Source organism: Lycorma delicatula, chromosome 7 (assembly GCF_047948215.1).
Source record: "Lycorma delicatula isolate Av1 chromosome 7, ASM4794821v1, whole genome shotgun sequence".
NCBI classification, from domain to species: domain Eukaryota; kingdom Metazoa; phylum Arthropoda; class Insecta; order Hemiptera; family Fulgoridae; genus Lycorma; species Lycorma delicatula.
Window position 1 is genome coordinate 12,258,958 of NC_134461.1, and position 21,794 is coordinate 12,280,751.

The 21,794-nt window shown below is 29.5% G+C and overlaps 1 protein-coding gene across 6 annotated transcripts in view; it reads left to right on the forward strand.

Moving 5' to 3' along the window:
* woc (zinc finger protein without children) overlaps positions 1 to 21,794 on the forward strand; it is a 111,824-nt gene that overhangs the window by 26,443 nt on the left and 63,587 nt on the right. For all 6 annotated transcript variants that reach the window (XR_012757281.1, XM_075372278.1, XM_075372276.1 and 3 more), the window contains exons 5-8: positions 7,769 to 8,001; positions 10,107 to 10,305; positions 15,518 to 15,678; positions 21,242 to 21,363. Coding sequence is in view for 5 of the 6 variants with exons in the window: in XM_075372278.1 (XP_075228393.1) it covers positions 7,769 to 8,001; positions 10,107 to 10,305; positions 15,518 to 15,678; positions 21,242 to 21,363 (715 nt within the window). In the remaining variant the exon portion in view is untranslated. The remainder of the gene's footprint in view (positions 1 to 7,768; positions 8,002 to 10,106; positions 10,306 to 15,517; positions 15,679 to 21,241; positions 21,364 to 21,794) is intronic.

Genomic DNA, 21,794 nt, shown 5'->3' on the forward strand with positions numbered 1-21,794 from the left:
TCAGAACTAAACGAAGTAACACGGCGTGATTGAAGGCCATACTAGAGACGCTGCGCAACACATATGCGCAAAGGTTCATCCGATTTTTGCGCAGGGTTTTATTTTGTGACCGATCGGACCTTGAAAAAAAAATAACCCTCGTATAAAAGAGAATGTCCTGACAGATTCACCGACTCATAATCAACGTACAACCAAAACTATTATAAGTAGAGACTTGAAATTTTCAGGGTACCTTCGTATCTTTAAGTAGGCGTGCACTAAGAATTTTGATTTTACAGGGTTCAAATCGATAAAAAACTAAATTTTGTGTTAACAGTGCTATTTGTTGGACATAAAAGCAATATACGCTATACTAAATATTTTACAATTCCATTGCAGTGTTTCTGATATGTGTGTCCGCTATAGACTAAAAAACTACTGGACCAATTTATGCACGGGGAGGAAGAGAGAAAGGGAAAAATCAAAAAAGTAAAAGGGAAGAAGGAGAAAATGGAAAAAAGAAAAAAGGGGAAAACAGGAAAAGGGAAATGTGGGAAGATGAAGAGGAAAGGGAAGCAAGGGAAAGAGAAATGGGAGAAAACGGGAAGGGAGAGCGAAACAAGCAATGACCCTCTGATAGTGACGGGAAGTGCAAGTAACCACAGAGCACGGGCGAAGCCGCGATGGGGTGCTAGATTTGGGATTGTAATAAATTTTTTGTTTATCTTTATTGGACTTTTATACAGAACTATTTTAATTCATTCATAAAAAGGATTGATCTAACAAATATTGTTCAATTTTCTTATCTTCCTTTTTTTGTTTTCCTTTATTTTGGGCAATTCATAGTTTATCTTATATTCCTTCAGTATTTTTCCTAAAAAAATTTATATACTGTTTTGTCAAGTTTAATGCTTTAGAGAACATTTTATTCAGTTCATGAAACATGAAAAAAAAAATTACCTGATCCCTGCAGTCATACAACACATTCAGATCGTATAAATTTTATGTATAATATTGGCATATTAATAAATAAATATTAAGTATTAATATTACCACCGACTCCATCATTCCATTACCTTCCTGGTTGAATGTACCACCTTAGCTTTTCATCTGGAAGTTCTTTGATTTGATTCCTGGTCAGGCATTGCATTTTTGTACACTACAAAATTTCCATATTCCTATTTATAACCTTCTTCAAGCTTATGTGGAAAATTAATTGTAAAAAATTACTTAAGAGTTTCTTGTAAAAATGTGTTTAATATTCAAATATTCTTCTTTTTTTTTTCTTCAGTTTTGATAACTGAATAATTTGTACTAGCTGAATATATTTTAGAATGCCTCTGATAGTTCATATCATACGATTTGGTTTCAGTGCCACTTTTATCCAAATACTGTTATCTCATTTTCCTTATGTAATAAGTGTGTTTTCATTCTACCATCTCACTCTTTTCAGTTTTTTTTTTTTTTGAAGTCCTGTTGATCATATGTATGTTCAGATTTAGTTAAATAGTTACTTAGTCAAGCCATTAGCCAAAACTTAATAAAGTTGTATTTAGTTCAAATAATCTTTTGAAAAATCTCAATAGATTTTGCATATAGAATTAACATGTTGTTAGTACTTATTTTATACTCAAGAGGTATTTAATAAGTTTGTGCAAAAGCTACGAGGTGATACTAGTACATTGTTGATGTCATTCTTAGTCTTGCATCTCTGCTAGGAGCCTACACCAAGATTCAGTCGGGTGCATTCATAATTCTGTTGTTAGGTTCAATAAAGTACTGTGATTTGTGAAAAATAAATAAAAGAAAATATTTTGTGATGATGAAACATTACTTTTTAAAAGGTAACACCACACTAGAAACTAAATTTGAGCCAGATAAATATTATAGTGAGTAGGCTCCATCGATTAAAACACTTTACAAACGAATTGGGCATTTTCAGAGTAGTCATATGAGAACAAACAATGCTGAACATTCTGGACAGCCTGTTGAGGTTACAGCTGCAGAGAATATTGAAAAAATCATATTGGTGTGGAAAATATATGATTGAAAGTGCATAAGATCAATAAGGAAAGAGCGAATCAAATTTTATATAAATATTCATGTATGCAAAAATGGTCTGCTGGATTTGGTCACAATCCCTGTGAAGTATAAATGTACAAACATTTTGAAGCACAGTTTGGATCTGCTTTAACATAATTTAGAAAAAATATTGTGCCGTTTTAAAACAGTTGATGAAACATGATTACACCGCTATCGACCTAAAACCAAGACACATCAACACAGTGGATTGCAGTTGGAGAACTAACTCCAAAGAAGGTGAAAAAGCATTCTACAAGCAGGAAAGGTTACTTGATTTTGGATACTCATGATGTAATCTTCATTGACGTTCTGGAGAAAAGGTAAAATGATAAAAAAGCAATATTATGTAGTGTTGTTGGATTGTTTAAATGAGGAAATAAAGAATACATGAACAAATATGACCAAAAGTAGGGTTCTTTTTCACCAAGACTGCCAAAACATTGCTTATTTTGAAGAATAGATAAATCATAATATAAGGATGGGATTGAAAACTTTTAGCATCGTCATTCTAAGTATATACGCTTAAAAGGAGATTACTTATGTTGAGAAATAATAATTTTTCCTGAAAAATTGTGTCTTAACTTTTGCACGAACTTATCAAACACACCCCATAGGTATTTGTTTTAGCTTATATGTTATTAAATGTGCGATATAAAATAATATATTTGTGATAAATGTTATTGAAATAAAAAAGGCCATGAAAGTATATGATTGTATGTTTACTCTATATTGTAAATAACCTAACCTGTTATATCATTTACTGGTTTGTTTTTATGAATTTTCCCTTTATTTTTTATGTACTTTTATATCCATTGTAAAATTTATTCATCAAATACAAACTTCACAATATTCAAGTTAATAATATTTTGTTAAATATTAATTAATTATTAATGAAGTCTATTGTGCTAGTAACAAATTATCCTTGCTGTACAGTTTTCAGTATGGATTCCTTTTTTTTCTCAGTTGTTCCTTTTTTTTTTTTATTAAATAAACAGTTGTATGTAAAAGTGTATTATACATGTGTAAGTCTTTGAGATCTGTAAATAAAGGCCAAAGTGGCAACACTGTAAATTTACTAGTAGAATTATAGTTACATAAACAGTTGATTTATATTAGGTATTAATGTTTTTAGTCTACTGTTGCCACGTGAGATGTAAACAAACTTTTTGTGAAACAAGTCTTTGTTTTGAATTACAAAAGTGAATGATACTAATTACGAGCAACGTTGTACAATCAATTTTTGTGTTAAACTTGGTGAAAATGCTTCTGAAACTTTTTAGAAATTGAAAAGGGCGTTTGGAGATGATGCTCTGTCACTAGCCCGAGCCCAAGTTTTTAGGTGGTTTAAAGCATTTTCTGATGGCCAGGAACAGTTGCATACGATCCACGCTTTAGAAGACCATTCACGTCAAAAAGTGACGGCAATGTTGAGCGAATCAGAAACTTGAAACGACCGGCGATTAATTATCAGAATGATTGCTGAACAATTGGATTTGAACCACATCACAGTCCATCAAATTTTAACAAATGAATTGGACATGAAAAAAGTTTGTGCAAAATTAATTCCAAAAATCTCACTTTTGAACAGAAAAACAACAGGGTGGAAGTGTGCGCGATCTTCTAGGGCAAATTGAAACTGATACAGATTTTCTAACAAAATGTTATCACTGATGATGAATGTTGGATATTTGATTACAACCCAGAAACAAAACGTTAGACAAGGGAGTGGCACACTTCAAACTCACCACGTCCCAAAAAAGCAATAATGAGTGAATCAAAAATCAAAACCATGCTAATTTGTTTCTTCAATAGTAATGGCATTGTCCATAAGGAATTTCTTCCTACAGGACAGTTGTTCCTACAGATGTTTACAGAGAAATTCTTGAAAGACTGCGGGAAAAGTTGTCCGTGTGAGACCAGCCATCAAAGACAACTGGATGCTGCATCATGACAATGGACCTTGTCACACTGCATTCTCAATCAGTTTTTGGCAAAGAAGAATGTTCCTATAGTTCCTCAACTATCTTATTCACTGGACTTGCGTCCCTGTGACCTTGTTACCAGCTAAAAAAAAAACACCACAAAGGACACCATTTTGGAACAGTAGAAAACAAAAAAAAAGTAACCAAGCCTCTGATGGATATTCCGGTTTCTGGGTTCCAACACTGCTATGAAGAATGGGAAAACGGTTTGAAGCGTTGCGTGGCTTCCCAAGGAAAATATTTTGAAGGTGATAAGAGTCCATGTATAATTGGATTGTAAATAGAACGTTTTCCTGAATCAGTCTCATTACTTTATTCAGACCTCGTATATATGATTTTTTTTCTAAGTAGCATACGCTTGAAAGTTTCAGAAATTATTTATTTTGCATCTCAAGTCAAAAAAGCTGTTTGAAAATTGAAAATTATGTTATTGTTATAAAAGTATGTTTGAATTATTATAATATTTATAAAAACATATTTGCTGCTTCAGTGACTGTTTTTTACTTCACGAGATATAATGTAATAATTATACTAATTTCCAGTAAAATCATGTCATTTGACAGACTAATTTTGTTTTTATTTATTATCACTATATTATTTCCATAGAATATTCTTCAAATAATTAACCGTATGCAGTGCTTCGTATTTTCTAAAAATAGTAAAAATTTTGGCCAGAATGGTCTTCATATTGGCTTATTATAATTTCTTTTAAATATTCTGAAAGTTTCCAATTATCCCATGCAGCTTTCTGGATTCAGGTCCCATAGGTAGTCCCCATGTTTGTGATGTGTGATGTACAGTGTCATGTACAGACTCAGGTCGACTGCACCTGAGACATATGGTTAATTGAAACCCAACTACCAAAGAACAGCAGTGTATGCGATCTAGTCTTCAAATCTGAATTAAAGTGACTACCTTCATTAGGATTTGAACCTTAAAGAACTCTTTACTTTGAAATCAGCTGATTTATGATGATGAGTTTAACCGCTATACCGACCCGGCAGGTTTTTCATATTGGATTAAATAAATGTGAAAACTTTCTAAAAAAAAAAATTGCAGACTCATAATAGTAATAATGTCCAAAAACAATATTTTCTTGAAATAAAAATTGCAAAGATTTCTTTTAAAAATACATTATTACTTATTAAAGTAAAAAAAAGAGGTTATGTAGTAGAAAAGGATGATCCATCCTACTTTTAAGAGTACATGCAAATTTATAAATTTATTATCAGTACCCACAAGTATCCTTATTTTTGCTCATACATGATCTATTTTAAAATCCTACGTCAAATTATTACACATCAAATTGTAAGAAATAAAAGTTGTAACAGCATTTCACTTGTGATACTAATCTTATTATTAATACATGTATCAGTATAAAAAATAGGTGATGTATTCTAATAAATAAATATAACATAAAAGTAATTTAAAAAATAAATTTGGTTACATATCTTTTATTGTAATGAAGAAAAACTGTCTGTTATAGTAAAATTGAAAATATTTTTTTTTTAAATGTATATACAGTAACAGTATGAATGAAATTTGTTATTTTATATTATTATTATACTTCAATTCCATATACCATTATGTTGATAAATATGATTGGATTCGAAGTAAAAATTTTTAATTAAAAAATTGTGCATGTGTTATGAAATATAATTAACTATAAGTTTATTAAATAAAAGTAAAATAAAATAGATTATAAATGAAAGTTAAATTTTTAAAAAGAAAAGAATGAAATTATGATCTTAATATTGAGAAGAAAAAAATTATAAAAATCCTTAAGTTAGACATTTTTTTAAAAAAAGATAGATTAATAAAAAATAAGATAAGATGCTAGCTAGCCTCTGGCGGTTGAGCAGATAGTTCTGCTCCCAGGGTGTAGTAATATTAAAGATGTTATTTGTTAAATGAACTTATTGATAATAAAAAATATATAATTATCTGCATCAGCCTAAGTCATGTCAGGCCATAATAATCCTCATAGTCACTGGTTGAAGTCTCTCAGGAATGTTGATGGAGTTGTGCAGTTGGACGACTTTGCATGCCTCCTTGTTGTTTCCTACCCCTGATGACCAAGGCTCTGGCTGACTGAGAGAGTGAGTGAGTGAGCGACTGTCTTGTTTCTAGTAACCACCAGGGGTCCTGATTTAATATAGAATGTTCTTGAAACAAATATTTAATAATATATTTATAACATCAAAGCTTCTGAAATAACTTTAAACATGAATATTTTCTAATAACTGTTTTCCACCATATGTTTACATTAAATTAATAATTATTACAAAAATAAAATCATGCTAGCTCTGATTTTATTTTAAGACTAAATAGTGTGCAACATACTGTCTTACTACAGATTATATGTAATTATTAGATATATGTATTTTTTTTTTTTTTTATGTATATTTTTGATTAGGTATACATATATTTATATATATATATATATTTTTTTTTTCATTGCAATAACGAATAAAAAAATAGAAAGTACAAAAGACAATTGAATTTTATTATGTATGTCCTAGACGTATGTTTGTGAAATATTAAGTGTGAAGAATAATTAAAATATAATTTAATAGACCGAGTTAAAAAAAAGTATTGATTTCTGATGAATCCCAATTTTTTGCTAAAGAATAGTAGAGAACGTATGAAGAGCCGATAGTGAAAAATGAAATCCAAAACATATTCACGAAACAACAAAGCATCCTCTAAAAAAAAAACATGTTTTGGAGTTGTTTTTCTTTAATGGGAAAGGATCACTTTGTGCCTTGTGAATGTATTATGAATAAAGAAAAATATTTATCATTACCGGAATGAAAAGTTACCAGAGTTGACAGACTTCAGCCTGATGGATTTACTGTTCTCAGAGATCTTGAATATTACCATGTTATAAAAAAAAAAGATAAGCAATTTTTTTCAGGACAAAGTGATAAAAGTACTCGACTAGCCTGTAAATTCACTAAATATTTATTCCATTGAAACTTGCAGTTCATTTATAAAGGCAAGTTGAAGAAAATATTCGCACAAGATGGTTTCATCACTTACACGGGTGTGGTTTTATGATTCAGAGATTCACAAAAAATGTAAATTATTGGTTAACTTGACACCCAATAGGATTAAAATGTTAATTAAAGCAAAGGAGGACATATTAAGTACTAAAAAAAAAAAAAAAAAAAAAAAAAAAAAACATTTTAACGTGTCATTTTGTTTATTTTTTCACTGTAAGCCATAAATTGTTTATATTCCAAAAATAATATTGTTTCAGTTAATTTGATCAAGGATGTGTATTTCAATCTTCAAACAAACAGAACTATAATAAAAATTGAAATTTTTTAATGCGATAATATAATAAAAATACATTGTAAAGGCCCAATCTTCTATACTGAAGGAACAGAAAATACCTAAGACTACAGAAGTGCAACTATAACAAGCATAATTAATTCCTAATATTGGGTCGATTGTAGAATAGTTAGGTTCACAACTTAATGGTATAAGTCTGTTGTAAGATTAATTTTTTTCATCAGTCACTTGACATGTTTAATGATCTATTATTGTAACGTTCTTTACTACTAATCTTTTATTCTCAAAATAAATCCTACATCTTAAACTATATTTATAAATTGTAACCTTTATTTTAATTTATAGGTATAAGTAAATAGTAATTATAATAAATTAAGATGGTTATATTATCGGTTCAACTAATGCTGTATTTTTTTTAATTAATTCAGGTAAATATCAGACATCATTGGGGTCACACTGTGCATATTGTAAAAAGAGTGTACAAACAATGAGTTTAGGCAAATATTGTGTACGTTTTGGATATGACATTCGACAGTTCTGTTGTGCTAGTTGCTTAGAAGAATTTAAAAAGGGTCTTAAAGTATGTAGTTACTGTCAAAAAGATATATCAAGTTCTTTTGAAGGATTTTTAGCACCTGTAGGTGATAAAGGACAGTTTAAGGTAACCCATTTTTATTTTATGTAATTTATTAAGTTCTCTTTTTAAGTTCTCTTTTTAAGTTCTCTCTCACGCTATTCTTATATTATATATTTACCTACACATATTTATCATACTATGAACTATTTTTATTAATTATGTATCCTTTTCTTCAGGTAAATTATTAAGGGAACCGGCTTATTAAATTGTGTGTATTATAGAACTTTTTCCTAAAAAATTGTTGAATGGCATTGAAAGTTCATGTATGAGACTAAATTGTTCACAATTGTTTCACAATTCAGTTATATCTGAACCGTTCCAAGAATAACACTCTGGAAAACTTCATCTTAAGTAAAATAACCCCAAACTAAAACATATTAACTTCATCTTAACTAAAACTTACCTCAAGAAGAAAGACTGAAACAGATAATCCAACACAATAAGTTAATTTACTCTTGCAATAGTAGTTATGAGTTTTCTACATACTTTAAAAGTGTACTCATTTAATTTTTATATTAAAAAAAAGTCAAAATAGCAATGTTAAGATAAACATTAAATTTGAATTAAAAGTTTAAATTAATTAATAAATTATAAACTAATAACATAATTAATCAATAACCAAAGAAGGTAATGTTCAATATGTTACATAAAAATTATGCAGCTATTAAATTTTTATTTCAAAACTTGAAAAAGTATAAAGTTGAAAAAAGATATTAATTACCTTGCAGATCCTAAAAAATAACAGTTCATTACATATTAATAAAAATATTATAAAATATTAGAAAATAAATAAATTGATCCCTTGCTTTCACGCTGATGTGACTTAAAGAAAGTCAGTTTTATGTTAAATCTTTTATCCACGTATTTAAACTAGTAAAAAATTGTTCACCTTGTTGTCTAAGTCATTTTTGTATCACATTCTTAATCTCATTGTTGCCAAACTAGATGCCATGGAAAAATTCTTTGAGGACAAGAAAAAAATCTGTGAAATCTGATCTGAAAGGTGGATGTAGCAACACCTCCCGACTGACTTTTGAATAACTCCCATGTCTTATGAGTGATATGGTGATAGGCATTATCATGCAGAAGAATATTACACCTTTTGTGATCTAACAAGCATTACCTTCTACTAAAAACAGTTTAAGTTCTGTGCAAATGTGAATTTGTCAGTCATCTCAGAACCCGCTTTGTGAGTTCCACATTTTGTGCCGATTCACCTCATGGTGGATAACAGAATGAACAGTGCTGATACTCCCGCTACAAATTTCAGCAATTTCCCAAATTTTTATGCACGCTGTCTTCATGAGTAAAATTGTTAATGCGATTTTTGAAAACGCTGGTCAAAACTTGCATAGATCTTTCACTAAAATGAAATTCAGGGGCGCTCGTTCTGTTCATTTAAAGCTGTTTGATCTATGTGTAAAGATTTACAATTTTACCAAACCTTTTAACATCATGAGTGAATTTTGGCCAGTTTTAAATCTTCAGAAAAAAAATATTTTAACATATCATGCATGCTGTTCTTTCATAGTACAAAATTGAAGTAGGGCTAACATTTTGTAATAAACAAAAGAGGTTATAATGGAAGTTCTTTCGAACAGCTGATATTTTCTATGTGAGGGATGCCGACTTGAATGTAAGACAGTTTTAGTTTATTCTATTAAATATTCACTGTTGCTTTTTATCCCTTTAATAATTGAGTTAACCCATGTATATGAAAAGTTTTAATAGTTATAATGATAATACTCTTTTCAATCTCATACAATTCAAATGGAACCTTCAGGCTGTAAATGATTAGTTAATTATCTTGCTTGAAACCTATTTATTTTTGTTTTTATTTTAATTTTACTTTTTTTATTTTTTAGCAGAGAATTAATATCCACTAACAACCTACTTATTTGTTCTTGAAAATTATTTCAGTTAAAAATTTCCATCAGCATTTTATAATAATTTGGAAAAACATTTTTCAGTGATTTAAAAATGTAACCTTTATTTAGTCTGCATGTCTTATTAAAATTTTGAGATTTAAACATAATATAGAATAAAATATTTCAATTTATAAAACCAGTTGTATTTTACACCACATAATAATGGTTGAAATAATTTTTTTCCATTTATTCAATTTGTAGGACTTTTGTACACAATCATGTATGGAGAAGTATGATCAGATGAGTACTAATCAACGACCTCCACCTCAGATATATCCATGTGATGTATGTAAAAATAACAAACTGGTTCAAGTTGAAGTATTGATGGATTCTAAAACCAGCAAATTATGCTCTGAAGTTTGTTTTGCTGCTTTTAAATTTGTTAATACTATCAAAGTTGGTGCGTATAATCATATTAATTTGATTTAAATAGTATTAAATTACAGATATTTGTAAATAAATTTTTTTTGTGTTTAAGAATGTATTTTTTACAAACCACAATACCTTCTGGTAAGAACCGGTAAAGAATCTGAATGCATTCCGGTTCTTTATCAGCTCCCAATACATTTAAAAAATAAAAATATTTTATATTTAGTTTTTTTTTTTTTGTTAGCAAGTAATTTAATTATTTTATTTTAATAGACAAACAAATATATTTTGACTGAGTTCTTGTTTATTTTCACTGTACTTATTTCTATTTTCCCCACCTCCCTTTATTATTACATTTCAGCGTATTTTAAACTGGTATTTCTCTAGTTGTTTTTCTCTAAACATCACCACTGCTTGTTTCCATCTTTTACCCTGGTTGAAATTATCAATTCACCCTTTTCTATATTAAATTTTATCCCATACCGCTCTACAATTTCCATTTGTTCATTTTCTTGAATGAAAATGAATAAGTGCATTTTTCTATTCATTTTCTTGTTTTGTATTTCCCTACACCATTGTTTTCATTGCCTTTCTAATCTTTTGTGTCGCCTTAGTATGTCATTTGTCACAACAAAGAATAGTAAAGGCCTTGTTTCAGACAATTTTTCAAAAGCATGAGGCATGGTTCTAAAGTGAGGGTCGATCATAACAAAATGAGAACAGTCGAAAAGACGAAAAATTTAGTAATGGTTTCAAATACATATTTCCTTTATTTTTCTGCATAATCACGGTTTCGTCTTAAACACTTTTGATATCGTGAAACAAGTTTCATCAAACCCACGGCATAAAATTCTGCTGCCTGGGATTGTAGCCACTTCTGCATCAAGATTTTCAACTCCTCACTTACTTGAATTGTTGAAACTCAAGTCAGTTTTTGAAGTGTAGGAAGAAGAGATAATGGTAGTCACTGGGCGCGAAATCAGGACTGTAAGGGGAATAATAAAAAATTTCCCATCCAAATTTTTTAATTGTTTCTGTTGTGCATGCAGCCTTGTGTGGACATGTGATATTGTGAAAAATTTCTGATCTCAGCATTCCCCATTTTCGGTTTTGAATGGCACAACGCAGTTTAGAAAGTGTTTTGTAATAGACTTGTGATATGATGGATGTTCCATGTTCCATGAAATCAATCAAAAGCACACAGTTTTGGTCTCAGAATACAGTTTCCATGATTATCCTTCAGGCTGGGCTTGTTTGAGTTTTTGGAGCTTAGGTTAACCTTAATGATGCCACTGCATAGATTATTGTTTCGTCTCAGCATTGATGTATGAAATCCATGTTTCATCACCAGTGATGATATGGGAAAAAAATTTGTCTCCCTTGTGGTTAGAGCTGTTGAGTAAAGCATGTGCAGATGTCATTCTGTGATCTTTGTGAACACTTGTCAACATTTGCGGCTCCCATTGCACAAACAGCTTATGATAGCCTAGAGTGACAGTCACAGTTCTCAACAATTTGTTCTAGAAAGATCTCTAATCACAAAACAGTGATTTTCCCTTCCTTTTGCATTAACACATTCAACAAAATCATCAGTCCAGACACTAGCCCTGCCACTTATTTGTTCGTCTCAAGTATTTGAACAGCCTTCCTTAAACTCATGATACCATTGCCTCACTTTTCCTTTACTCATTGCAGTAGGCCTATATATTTTACACAATTTACAGTGAATTTCAAAGCATTATGTCCTCTTCATTTAGAAATCTAATCACTGTTTGTAGTTCACAACTGGAGGGATTTGTTATTATTGCATTCATTTTTACATACTGTCTCACAAAGGCAAACAACAATGAACTAATGGCAATTTGGCAATTACATGCCCAACAGACCACTTAAAGCTATTGTGCATTCAAAAACTAATCCGTGTTTTCAATTGCTATTTATAACTCATTGACCCTTACTTTTGAACCGTGCCTCATATACGAGGTTTGACCAGAAAATATGCAGAATTTTTAAATTTCCCAAGCTGTATAAGTCCAATTGTCACAAATTTTTTTTGTGTTGGTACACTACATTGGTAGCCATATTGGATGCTTATTTTATTGTTGGCTGTTGAAAAGGTTACAGGTGTTTTGGTATGTTCAGTGATTTTTAACTTTTGGAAAAAATGGAACAAAGAATTTGCATTAAATTTTGCTTTAAGAATAAAATAAAGTACAGCACTGCATTGGAAATGTTGATTGTTGCTTTTAGTGATTCTTCTATGAGTCAAACAAATGTTTTCAGTTGATTCAAACGTTTTCAAGAGAACTGTGAAGACGTTGAAGATGATGAGCATCCTTGACCTCCCAGCACATCAACAACCGATGAGAATAAGGATTGTCAACCGATGAATAAGGATTACCACCCGATACTTCTTTGGCGTTTGTGTGAAGCAATCCTAAAAATTTCAGGATTTGTGGTGAAATAATTCTTGGCAGTTGCACCATGATAATACACCTACAAACACTTCACTGCTTGTTCATGAATTTTTGGCCAAAAACAACACCATTATGATGCCTCAGCCTCCGCATTCACCAGACATAACCTTCTATGACTTCTTCCTATTCCCCTAGCTGAAAAGAACCATGAAAGACAATGTTTGTTTTGGCAACATTGAATAGTTTAAATACTGAAGGAGCTAAACATCATACCGGAAATTGTGTTCTAGAGGTGCATTGAGGATTGGACAAAGCACTGGCACAAATTTATTACATTTGAAAAGGTGTACTTTGAAGGTGACAAAATCAGTATTGATGAATAAATAAAGATTTTTTTTTAGTAAAACTAAAATTCTTTTATCAAACCTTGTATGCCAAAAGTGTAAGATATTTTCTAAAATGTATCTTCCAACCAGCTATTATTTTTTTTATAACAGGGTTTTTTCTTTTTTTTTTAAATCATAATTTCCTTGTTTATTTATGAAGTACAATGATTTTTTTCATTCTGTTCATGACAGTTATTTTCTAAAATGTATCTCCCAGCTGACAACTATTTTTATAGTTAATTCACATCAAGTTTTTTGGTTTTTTTTTCTAATTATAATTTTCCTGTTTCTTTATAAAGTAGATTTTTTTTATTCTGTTTATAATTAACTAGCGTATTAATTTTTATTCCCATACAATAAAAGTATATTTATATTCTATATGTTATTTGCTTCTTTTTTTTTTAAATTGTTACTTTGCAGTTGAAGGAGACTCATAAAATAGTCATGTAAGATCTTTCAAATTACATAAAAGATTGGTTTTTTAAGTATCAATTTTTCTCCAATTATCTTAAAAAATAACCAATTTATAACACTTTAAGAAATGCACATGTTCATTCATTTTTCCATATTTTCACTTCTGTACATAGTAACTAACTATTACATATAAGCTCTTTCAACTTCATGATTCCACTAGACTACATAAACCTTTATTAAAAAAAAGAAGAGAATTTGGAATGTAATTGATGAGAAAAAATTCAGTTAAGATTCACTTAACCTAACTATATATATAATCATTAAAAAAATTCCTAGAAAGGAAGACATTTGGTATGCTAAAACATTTTTATTTTGCGCACACAAATGTAGTTTATTTCCTCTTTCCCCCTGCTAGGCTTTTTATTTTACTGCAAACCCAGCAGTTATTCTCCATTTCTGAAAGCTTTTTAGAAAAAAATTTGATGGGTTGGCCAACCACATGGCCTTGCTTAGTTGGAATATTCAAACAAAATTTATCTGCTACTACTCATGGGATAAATCTTCAACTAAAGTTATAGTATATTCGAACTGGGAAAGAAGTTTATCTGTATTTAACTTGTAAAAATTAATGACTTTGAATCATATATTAAGAAGACTGTTTTCCTTATTTAATGTTTTTCGTTCATCTAATATTAATTTAGTCTATCCATCAACTCTACCCAAAAAATTGGCACGTTGCCTTATCATATTTGGCTTGTTTGTTACATATATTGATATGCCCCTTGCTTAGCCATCAGTTAGGAGAAACAAAATTTGTTTTTCTGACTTTTTTGGCAGTACATCAAACATGCAAATACTTTAATATCTATACTTGTTTAAACTGATATCAAACTCTTCATTCATTTCAGAAGTGATACTCTTTATTTTTTCAAGTGTCGTTAGAAATGTGCAACCAACTTTTGTTGGCTAGCCAATTGTTATTAATAATCCAATGTTTATCAATACTATAATGAAAGCTTCCAAAACTGTTATCTTCATTTTTTTTTATCTACTAATCTTTTAGTTTTGATTATTCACAGTAATGAATCTATTAAAAATTATTAGTGTAATTTAAAAAATCTCCAGTTTTAAAGAAAAGGTGACAATACGTAGTCGATTGGAAATTTCATGAGAGACAGAGTTTCAGGCTAGGTGATTCTTGAAAACTAAAATTATGCCAGCCACTGGCATCATTTTCTTCAATCTCTGTCCACTTATTATCATCTTCAGAATCGTTTGATTTCATTGCAACAACAGGGTAAGGCTGAAACAAGACTTACCGCTAAGCCTGGATGTTAGAGTAGGATTAATTACGTTAGGCATAATGTCATCTTTTGTCTTGGGGAAAACTTTTAGCTTATGTTACCTATTCCAGATCTATATGGCAATCATCAGTAGGATTGTAATGCAAGTCACTGCCACTGTCATCCCTACTACTACTGCTACCGCTAGTACTTTCAGTATCTTTTATATCAGTTCTGAAAGTATTGCTCGATATTCATTTTTGTTTGCTGCTCTTATTTTCCCTCAGTGGAGATAGACTATTATTATGACAGTAGTTACACAAAACATAATGTAACCTAACAAACAGCATATTTTTTTAGCAAACAATAACAATATAAGAGGTTGTTCCTGTCACATTGACAGGAACCAGTGATTTGCCTAATCAATATTTCTTTCAACATATCAAATGTGCTATACCCAAATATTTGAAATTTTTACAATCGACAGAAATAAGATTTTTTGATACCAACTGTTCTGTCAAAAATTATAAGCATACAAGAAATATATTATTTGTATTTTTCTTTTGCAAGACATTAGTTATATGGATATTGGCACTTTATGAATAGCAGTCTAAGGATCTGTAAATATGGTTGTTGACCCTTTATATATAGTATTGTCAACATCAATAAAGAGATGTTGAGAGTGATAGTATTAAATTAAAATTTTTATTAGTTAATGTTTAATTGATATTTGTTGTTCACAGATCAGTGTGACATGTGTCGTAAATATTTTGATCGAGCAAATAGTTCTACTGAAAATTTTTGTGTGTATTATGAAGATGCACAGCATAATTTCTGTTGCAAAACATGCATGAATGTTTACATATTAGCTAAAAGAAAAATAGTACCTTGCAACTGGTGTAAGGTAAGATTGTTTATCCAGTTTATTATATTTTCTCGTCTAAGAAGGATAAGTATATCAATAATTAAGAATTGCTTGTAAACCCTCACCAGGAATAATTTGGAACATGTTTTTATGTAAAATAGATTCTTGCGAAAATATCAGTACAGATTGTTTTTTTTTGCAGATTCCCTAATGTAGTAAATTAATGTCTTAAAAACATTTTTGTCTTTGTTACGGATGTTTATGTCAGAGATTTTATAGTGAAGATGTGATTTTATTTATTTTTTATTTTTTTCCTTATTACATATGTTCTTTACTGCAATGTTCTGTAAGTGCTTAGATTGATACCGCTATATTTTTCAATACTTTTAAACTAAAATAAAGAAACTGTTAAATGTAATTTAAATACAGATAAATACTTTTATCAGTAGTACCTGACTATTTCTATTGAACCACCAAAAGGAACAGTGTAATTATAAATCCTTATAAATCTATTTGAAAATATTTTCTGTAGTTTAAATTAATCCACATCAAAATCTGTCTATGTTCTAATGTAACTATAGATATGTGGTTGTTCAAAAAGGATGCAGTGCTTATGAGTGTGTATAACTTACATCTTGATAAATTTTATTATTCTGTTTGAATTCAAGGCTATCCTTGAATTAACAAATAATGTTGTTATGCATCAGTATCTACTCCTTTGTTTGTATAAGACAGTTGCAGGCATGACTTGTACATACTTATTTCATTAATTTATTTTTCAAATGTTTAAGGAAAGGATCAGTTTAAATTTTTCTAGTTCAGTAATCAATGCCACAGTTGTAAATAAAAAAAGATGTGATTGTACAATTTTGTAAGATTGTATACAAAATCAAAAGCTGATTACGGCTGATCAGAATCATTAAGTAATAAAATAATTATGTACTGTTAAACAAAACAATAAAAATATATGCTTACTTATAACAATAAAGTTGTCAATTTTCATAGTATGCGAGCTTACTACCAAAGAAAAAAGAAAGAAAAAATTTAATTTGAAAAGCTGAAGTGAATCAATATAAAATAAAAGCTCAATCACAAAACAATTCAAATTAAGGGGGGAACAATGAAAAAATGTACTAGAGCTATGTAGTCTGATTACATGTATATTATTAAAAATAAAAAAATTAACATTACAAAAAATAATGTTTTTAACATTATTATGCATATCGAACATATTAAGCATATCAAAATTATATGGAATCATATATTTTTTATCATGTATATGGAGTCATAGAAAACACATTTCCACACTACTCGTCTTTCATAATTAAAAAAATAATAAAAAATAAATAATTACATTAACAATACAATAAAATAATGTTTTAACATTAGTTAAACATATTATTTATATCAAAATTATTTTGAATCATATATATGGAATCATATATTTTGACTCATATAATGGAATCATAGTAAACACATTTCCACACTACTCGTCTGTCATATTTAATAAAATAAAAAAATATCTTATTAATTTTTCTCTTCATATACATAAGGATACTTTCCTGCACATATAAAAATAATTATGACCTCGCATCGAATACACCTATTCACCCAGTCTCATTGTCCTGTCTTATCAAACAAAGAACACATCACCACTTCCGTGCGATCCAACACAAACACGTTTCCACTCCATTACTGCTAAATTCACACTAGCCCCGAAACAAAGAATGTCAGTCTGGCTTCCCCCACCAGACGCCCGTTCGTATTTATGCACGTACACACTTTTTTCTGAGAATGTATATGCTCTCACCAGCCCACAATGACATCACCATCTGGCTATCCAGACCATGTCGTACATCAAAAAACAAAGTTATGTAATGCAATTTCTTATCAAACTAATTACGTTTATTTAACTATTAAAATAATATAATACTACTGCATATTTTCTGCTTTTAATATCAGCTAAGCCAAATGATTATTAACTACCTTTAAAATATTGAAACTTTTTTCTTTATGACATAATATATATTGTTCGTAACCAACAAAATTTAGAATGGTTACAGAACCCCCCCTTTATATTAATTCCCTTTATATATTGTTCGTAACCAACAAAATTTAGAATGGTTACAAGTATTCACTTTAAACAATTGCCAACATCATTAAATCTTTTTATATAAATACAATTTCAGTCGCATATCATATGTATTACTCAATCTTTCACAAAGTATTTTTTAGAGATTAATGTAATATTGAAGTCTTTCTGTAGCAAAGTAAAAACAAAATAGATATGTATAAAAAATAAAAACATATTAACAAATAATAGAACTAAAACGTTACAAATAATTATATTTTTATTTATTAACTTCATTAAAAGTACTTGCAACAAATAACTATTTTTGAAGTCAGTGCCAGCCAACACAAATTAAACATAAAGTTAGTACCTTGACCAACTGCTAGGTGGCTAAATGGGGTTCCCACGTGTAAAATGATATCTCATGAGCGTATAATAGAGAACGTCTCACGATCATACTTCATCTTGAATTCCCTTAAGCATATTTGCTAATAATGTATGTACCTAAGCATGTATAAAGTATTCTTATATTATATTTTTGTGTGATGCATTTTATTGTATTATAATTGTGTAGATCTCATTTTATTGTAATAAAACTTATATTACCGATTTTGCATTGTTTGAAGTAGGATTTGTTTCATATAGATCATAGGTTTTTTTTTAACATGTGTTGGCTGGCACTGACTTCAGAAGTAATTATTTGTTGTAAATACTTTTTACGTTTTAGTTAATAAATAAAAATATAATTAATTGTTACTTTTAGTACTAATTTTTTAAGTTGGTTTTTATTTTTTATAAGTTATTTTATTTCACAATTTTTAGTCGTATCCAGTACCTATATTTTATATTATATATAATACATTATATTTTAACTGTAATATATATATTTATATTGTATAATTAAAATATAGTAGGCCTACTAAACACGCTGCTCAAATGAGACAGCGATATTTAAAGGAAAGTTGCCAAGACAGGAATGATCATTTAAGGAAAAATAAATAAACAAGTGCCATGAATATTTCCACAGAGACTTCTCAACAACAAGAATGTACACTCACAAATGAGAATGTACAACAGTCGATTCTTACAGAATGAAAATCTAGTCATGCTCATCGTGTCAGTTTAATACACAAACGTTTCTCAAACGAAACGGAGGTGCAGTGTTCTCACCCCCTCTGCTTGATATACGAGGAAGGAGAGGTATTGGAAGCTGTACTCATAAAATTTGGTGACAAGACTGTCAGTCTTTGTCTGAAAGAAGTTGGTAGTTGTGTAGTCCATTTCACCAGTTTGTACAACATTCCAAGCGACAAAGGGATATGGAGATATCATGGGCAGAATGTTACCTCTAATATTAAGCTGGGCTGTAACTGTTTAGGATTCAAACTGCAGGATACAGCTCTTGACAGGACAGTGATAGACTTCGGCAAGAAAAATTTTGCAAGGGGCAGATTTATGTCACTCTTAGTCAAGTTAAAACTTTAGTTGGAATCGCCTTGTCTGATTTAGACCCAAATAAGTAATTAAATAAATCACATGATGAGAAAGCTTTGACAGAAATGATGAGGTTGCATAATATATACAATTTATTGGTTTGATTATTGCGAGTAGACATTTGGACAAGGTTAGAAAGAACCTGGTTAAAAAAGGTGTTTATAATAACTAGAATATTATTTATTGCAAAATTATAATATTTAACTCTCTTCAAACAGATTGGTGTCGATTGGGAGCTTGTTGTGTGACTATTTATTTAATATTGCAAAATTAGAATTTATTATTGCATAATATAAATATTTATAATTTTTGCAATTAGGGATAATACACTTTTTCACCATTTTATAGAAATATTGAAATGCGGATTTAATATTTATATGGAGTTTAAAGGAAAATAGCCATGAAAAAAAAGAAATGATTGTTTAAGGAAGGAAAATAGAGAAAGAAATGCCATTAATCTTTCTACAGAGACTTCTTCTTCAATTAACAGCCCTTAGGCTGGTTGGCAATAGCTCTCCACTCGTCTCACTTATCAGCCTTTCTCTTTAGTTCCCAGTAAGAATCTGTTCATACAGTCCATTATCTGTTTTACGAACTCCAACCGAGGCCTTCCTCCTACAATTTCTCCCTTCTATCACCCTCTTAACCAAACCCTGGTGCCTAAGAATTGTCCTATTAGCTGAGCTTTAATTGTTTCAGAAAGCTTCTCTCTTCATTAACTCTTAAATACCTCCTCCTTTGACATTTTTACCATCCAATTTATCTTCATCATACTTCTTTAACACTATACTCCTACAAAAAAATTCTCAGTAAATTGTTTTCTCAACTCAAGGTTTATATTATTTGCTGTAAAAAGGTTTTTCTTTATGTTAAAAGCATTCTTTGCCTGGTGTATTTTACTCACTATTTCCGTGTTGCTTCTTCCATCACCTGTTATTTATCTTTTCTAACTCTTCTACTTCCTGAATAGTCTCATCCCTCAGTTTCATTGTTCTGTTTGTCCTGTTCTTAGTGCATACCAGTATTTGGTTTTATGACTGTTAATACAAATGTGAAATTCTTCTTCCAGTATCCTGTTCGTAATAGTTAAAGTTTGTTGCAAGTCCTCTCTGCTTTTCTGCAATTAGAGCTATATTATCTGCAAATCTTAACATGTCAACAGAGACTAAACAATGATAATATAGTCTGTTATTAATATCCTAGTCATAAAGGGAACACAGAACAACACTATACTGGTGCAAGCAGTCAGCAGCTAAGAGTGTCAAGCCATTCGGTTTTTTTTTCTCAGATTATCCTTGGATTTGGTTAAAATTTATATGGGACCACTGTGAAAGTATACTCGATTAAAATAAATAATTGAAATCTGTTTACCAACATCAAAGATATTGTGTAACATACATTAAAAAAAATTCAGTCCAATTTAGAACCTTCTCCTTTTTTGAAATCTTAAAAAATGACAAAATTCCAGTTACCAATTTTTAATCATCTGATAAACTTTCATCATAAAATTCTGAAAATTTTCAAAAATATCACCACTTCAGTTTGTTAATGATGTACCTTAACAAAATTTTAGGCTTTATCAATAGTTAAATGTTTATGCTGTTTTTATTATTTGTGTAACCTCCACCTCACAGTACTGTCACTGGATGCTTACTTAATCAAACAGCCTTTTGCAATATTTTATGCACTTGTATTATTCATACCTTTATTAATAAAATTTAATATTAATTTACAGTGACTTGTTTTCAACTGAAGATCAAGATCTTCAGTTGGTATTAAATTCTGTTTCTTTACGTTAAAATATATTCTTTTAATTTTCTCATTTTATTTGAAATTATGTTTTATATTTTGAATAATATAATGAGCATGTATGCAAATTTTGCTATCCAGTACTGGAATAATATATATATATATATATATATATAAATTACATTTTACTATTGTAAGGTGTAATCACTTTAAATAATTCCTTTGATTTTGTATTAAAATTAAAAGCTTGTTTTTTTAATGACATTTAACACATTTGATGTATTTCAGGTTAAAAAGTATAATTTTGATATGATTAAGAGGGTAATGGATAATAAACAAGTTTTAATGATGTGTTCACTTAATTGCTTAACATTATACCAGGTATCAGTAAATGCAGTTTCATCTCGAAGGTAATAAATGCATCATTGACAGTGCCGCATTTACTTCTAGTTTTACTTTAAAAATAACAATATTTATAAGATTAAACTAATTTTATGTTATTTTAATTATCTTTATTATATACTTTGCTTAATTTTATTTATTATTAATATTATTATCATTCAGGAAATGTTAGAAAATAATAGTCAATCATTTAAGATTCAGTATTATGACAAGATTTAAAGTATTTGCTCCAAATTCTACAATTTTTACTTAATTTGAAGATGCTTCTTTTATTAATCCCTCTTCGTTTTATATAGAGAAGTATGACAAACTTTATTTTGATTACAAAGTATTTTTATTATCCATTAATATTTACTAATGTATTAATAGTGTGCTACTTTGTTTGGATCAAAGTAGAACCTGTTAAAAGTATGGTAGGATTTCTTTTTTTGAGTAAGGA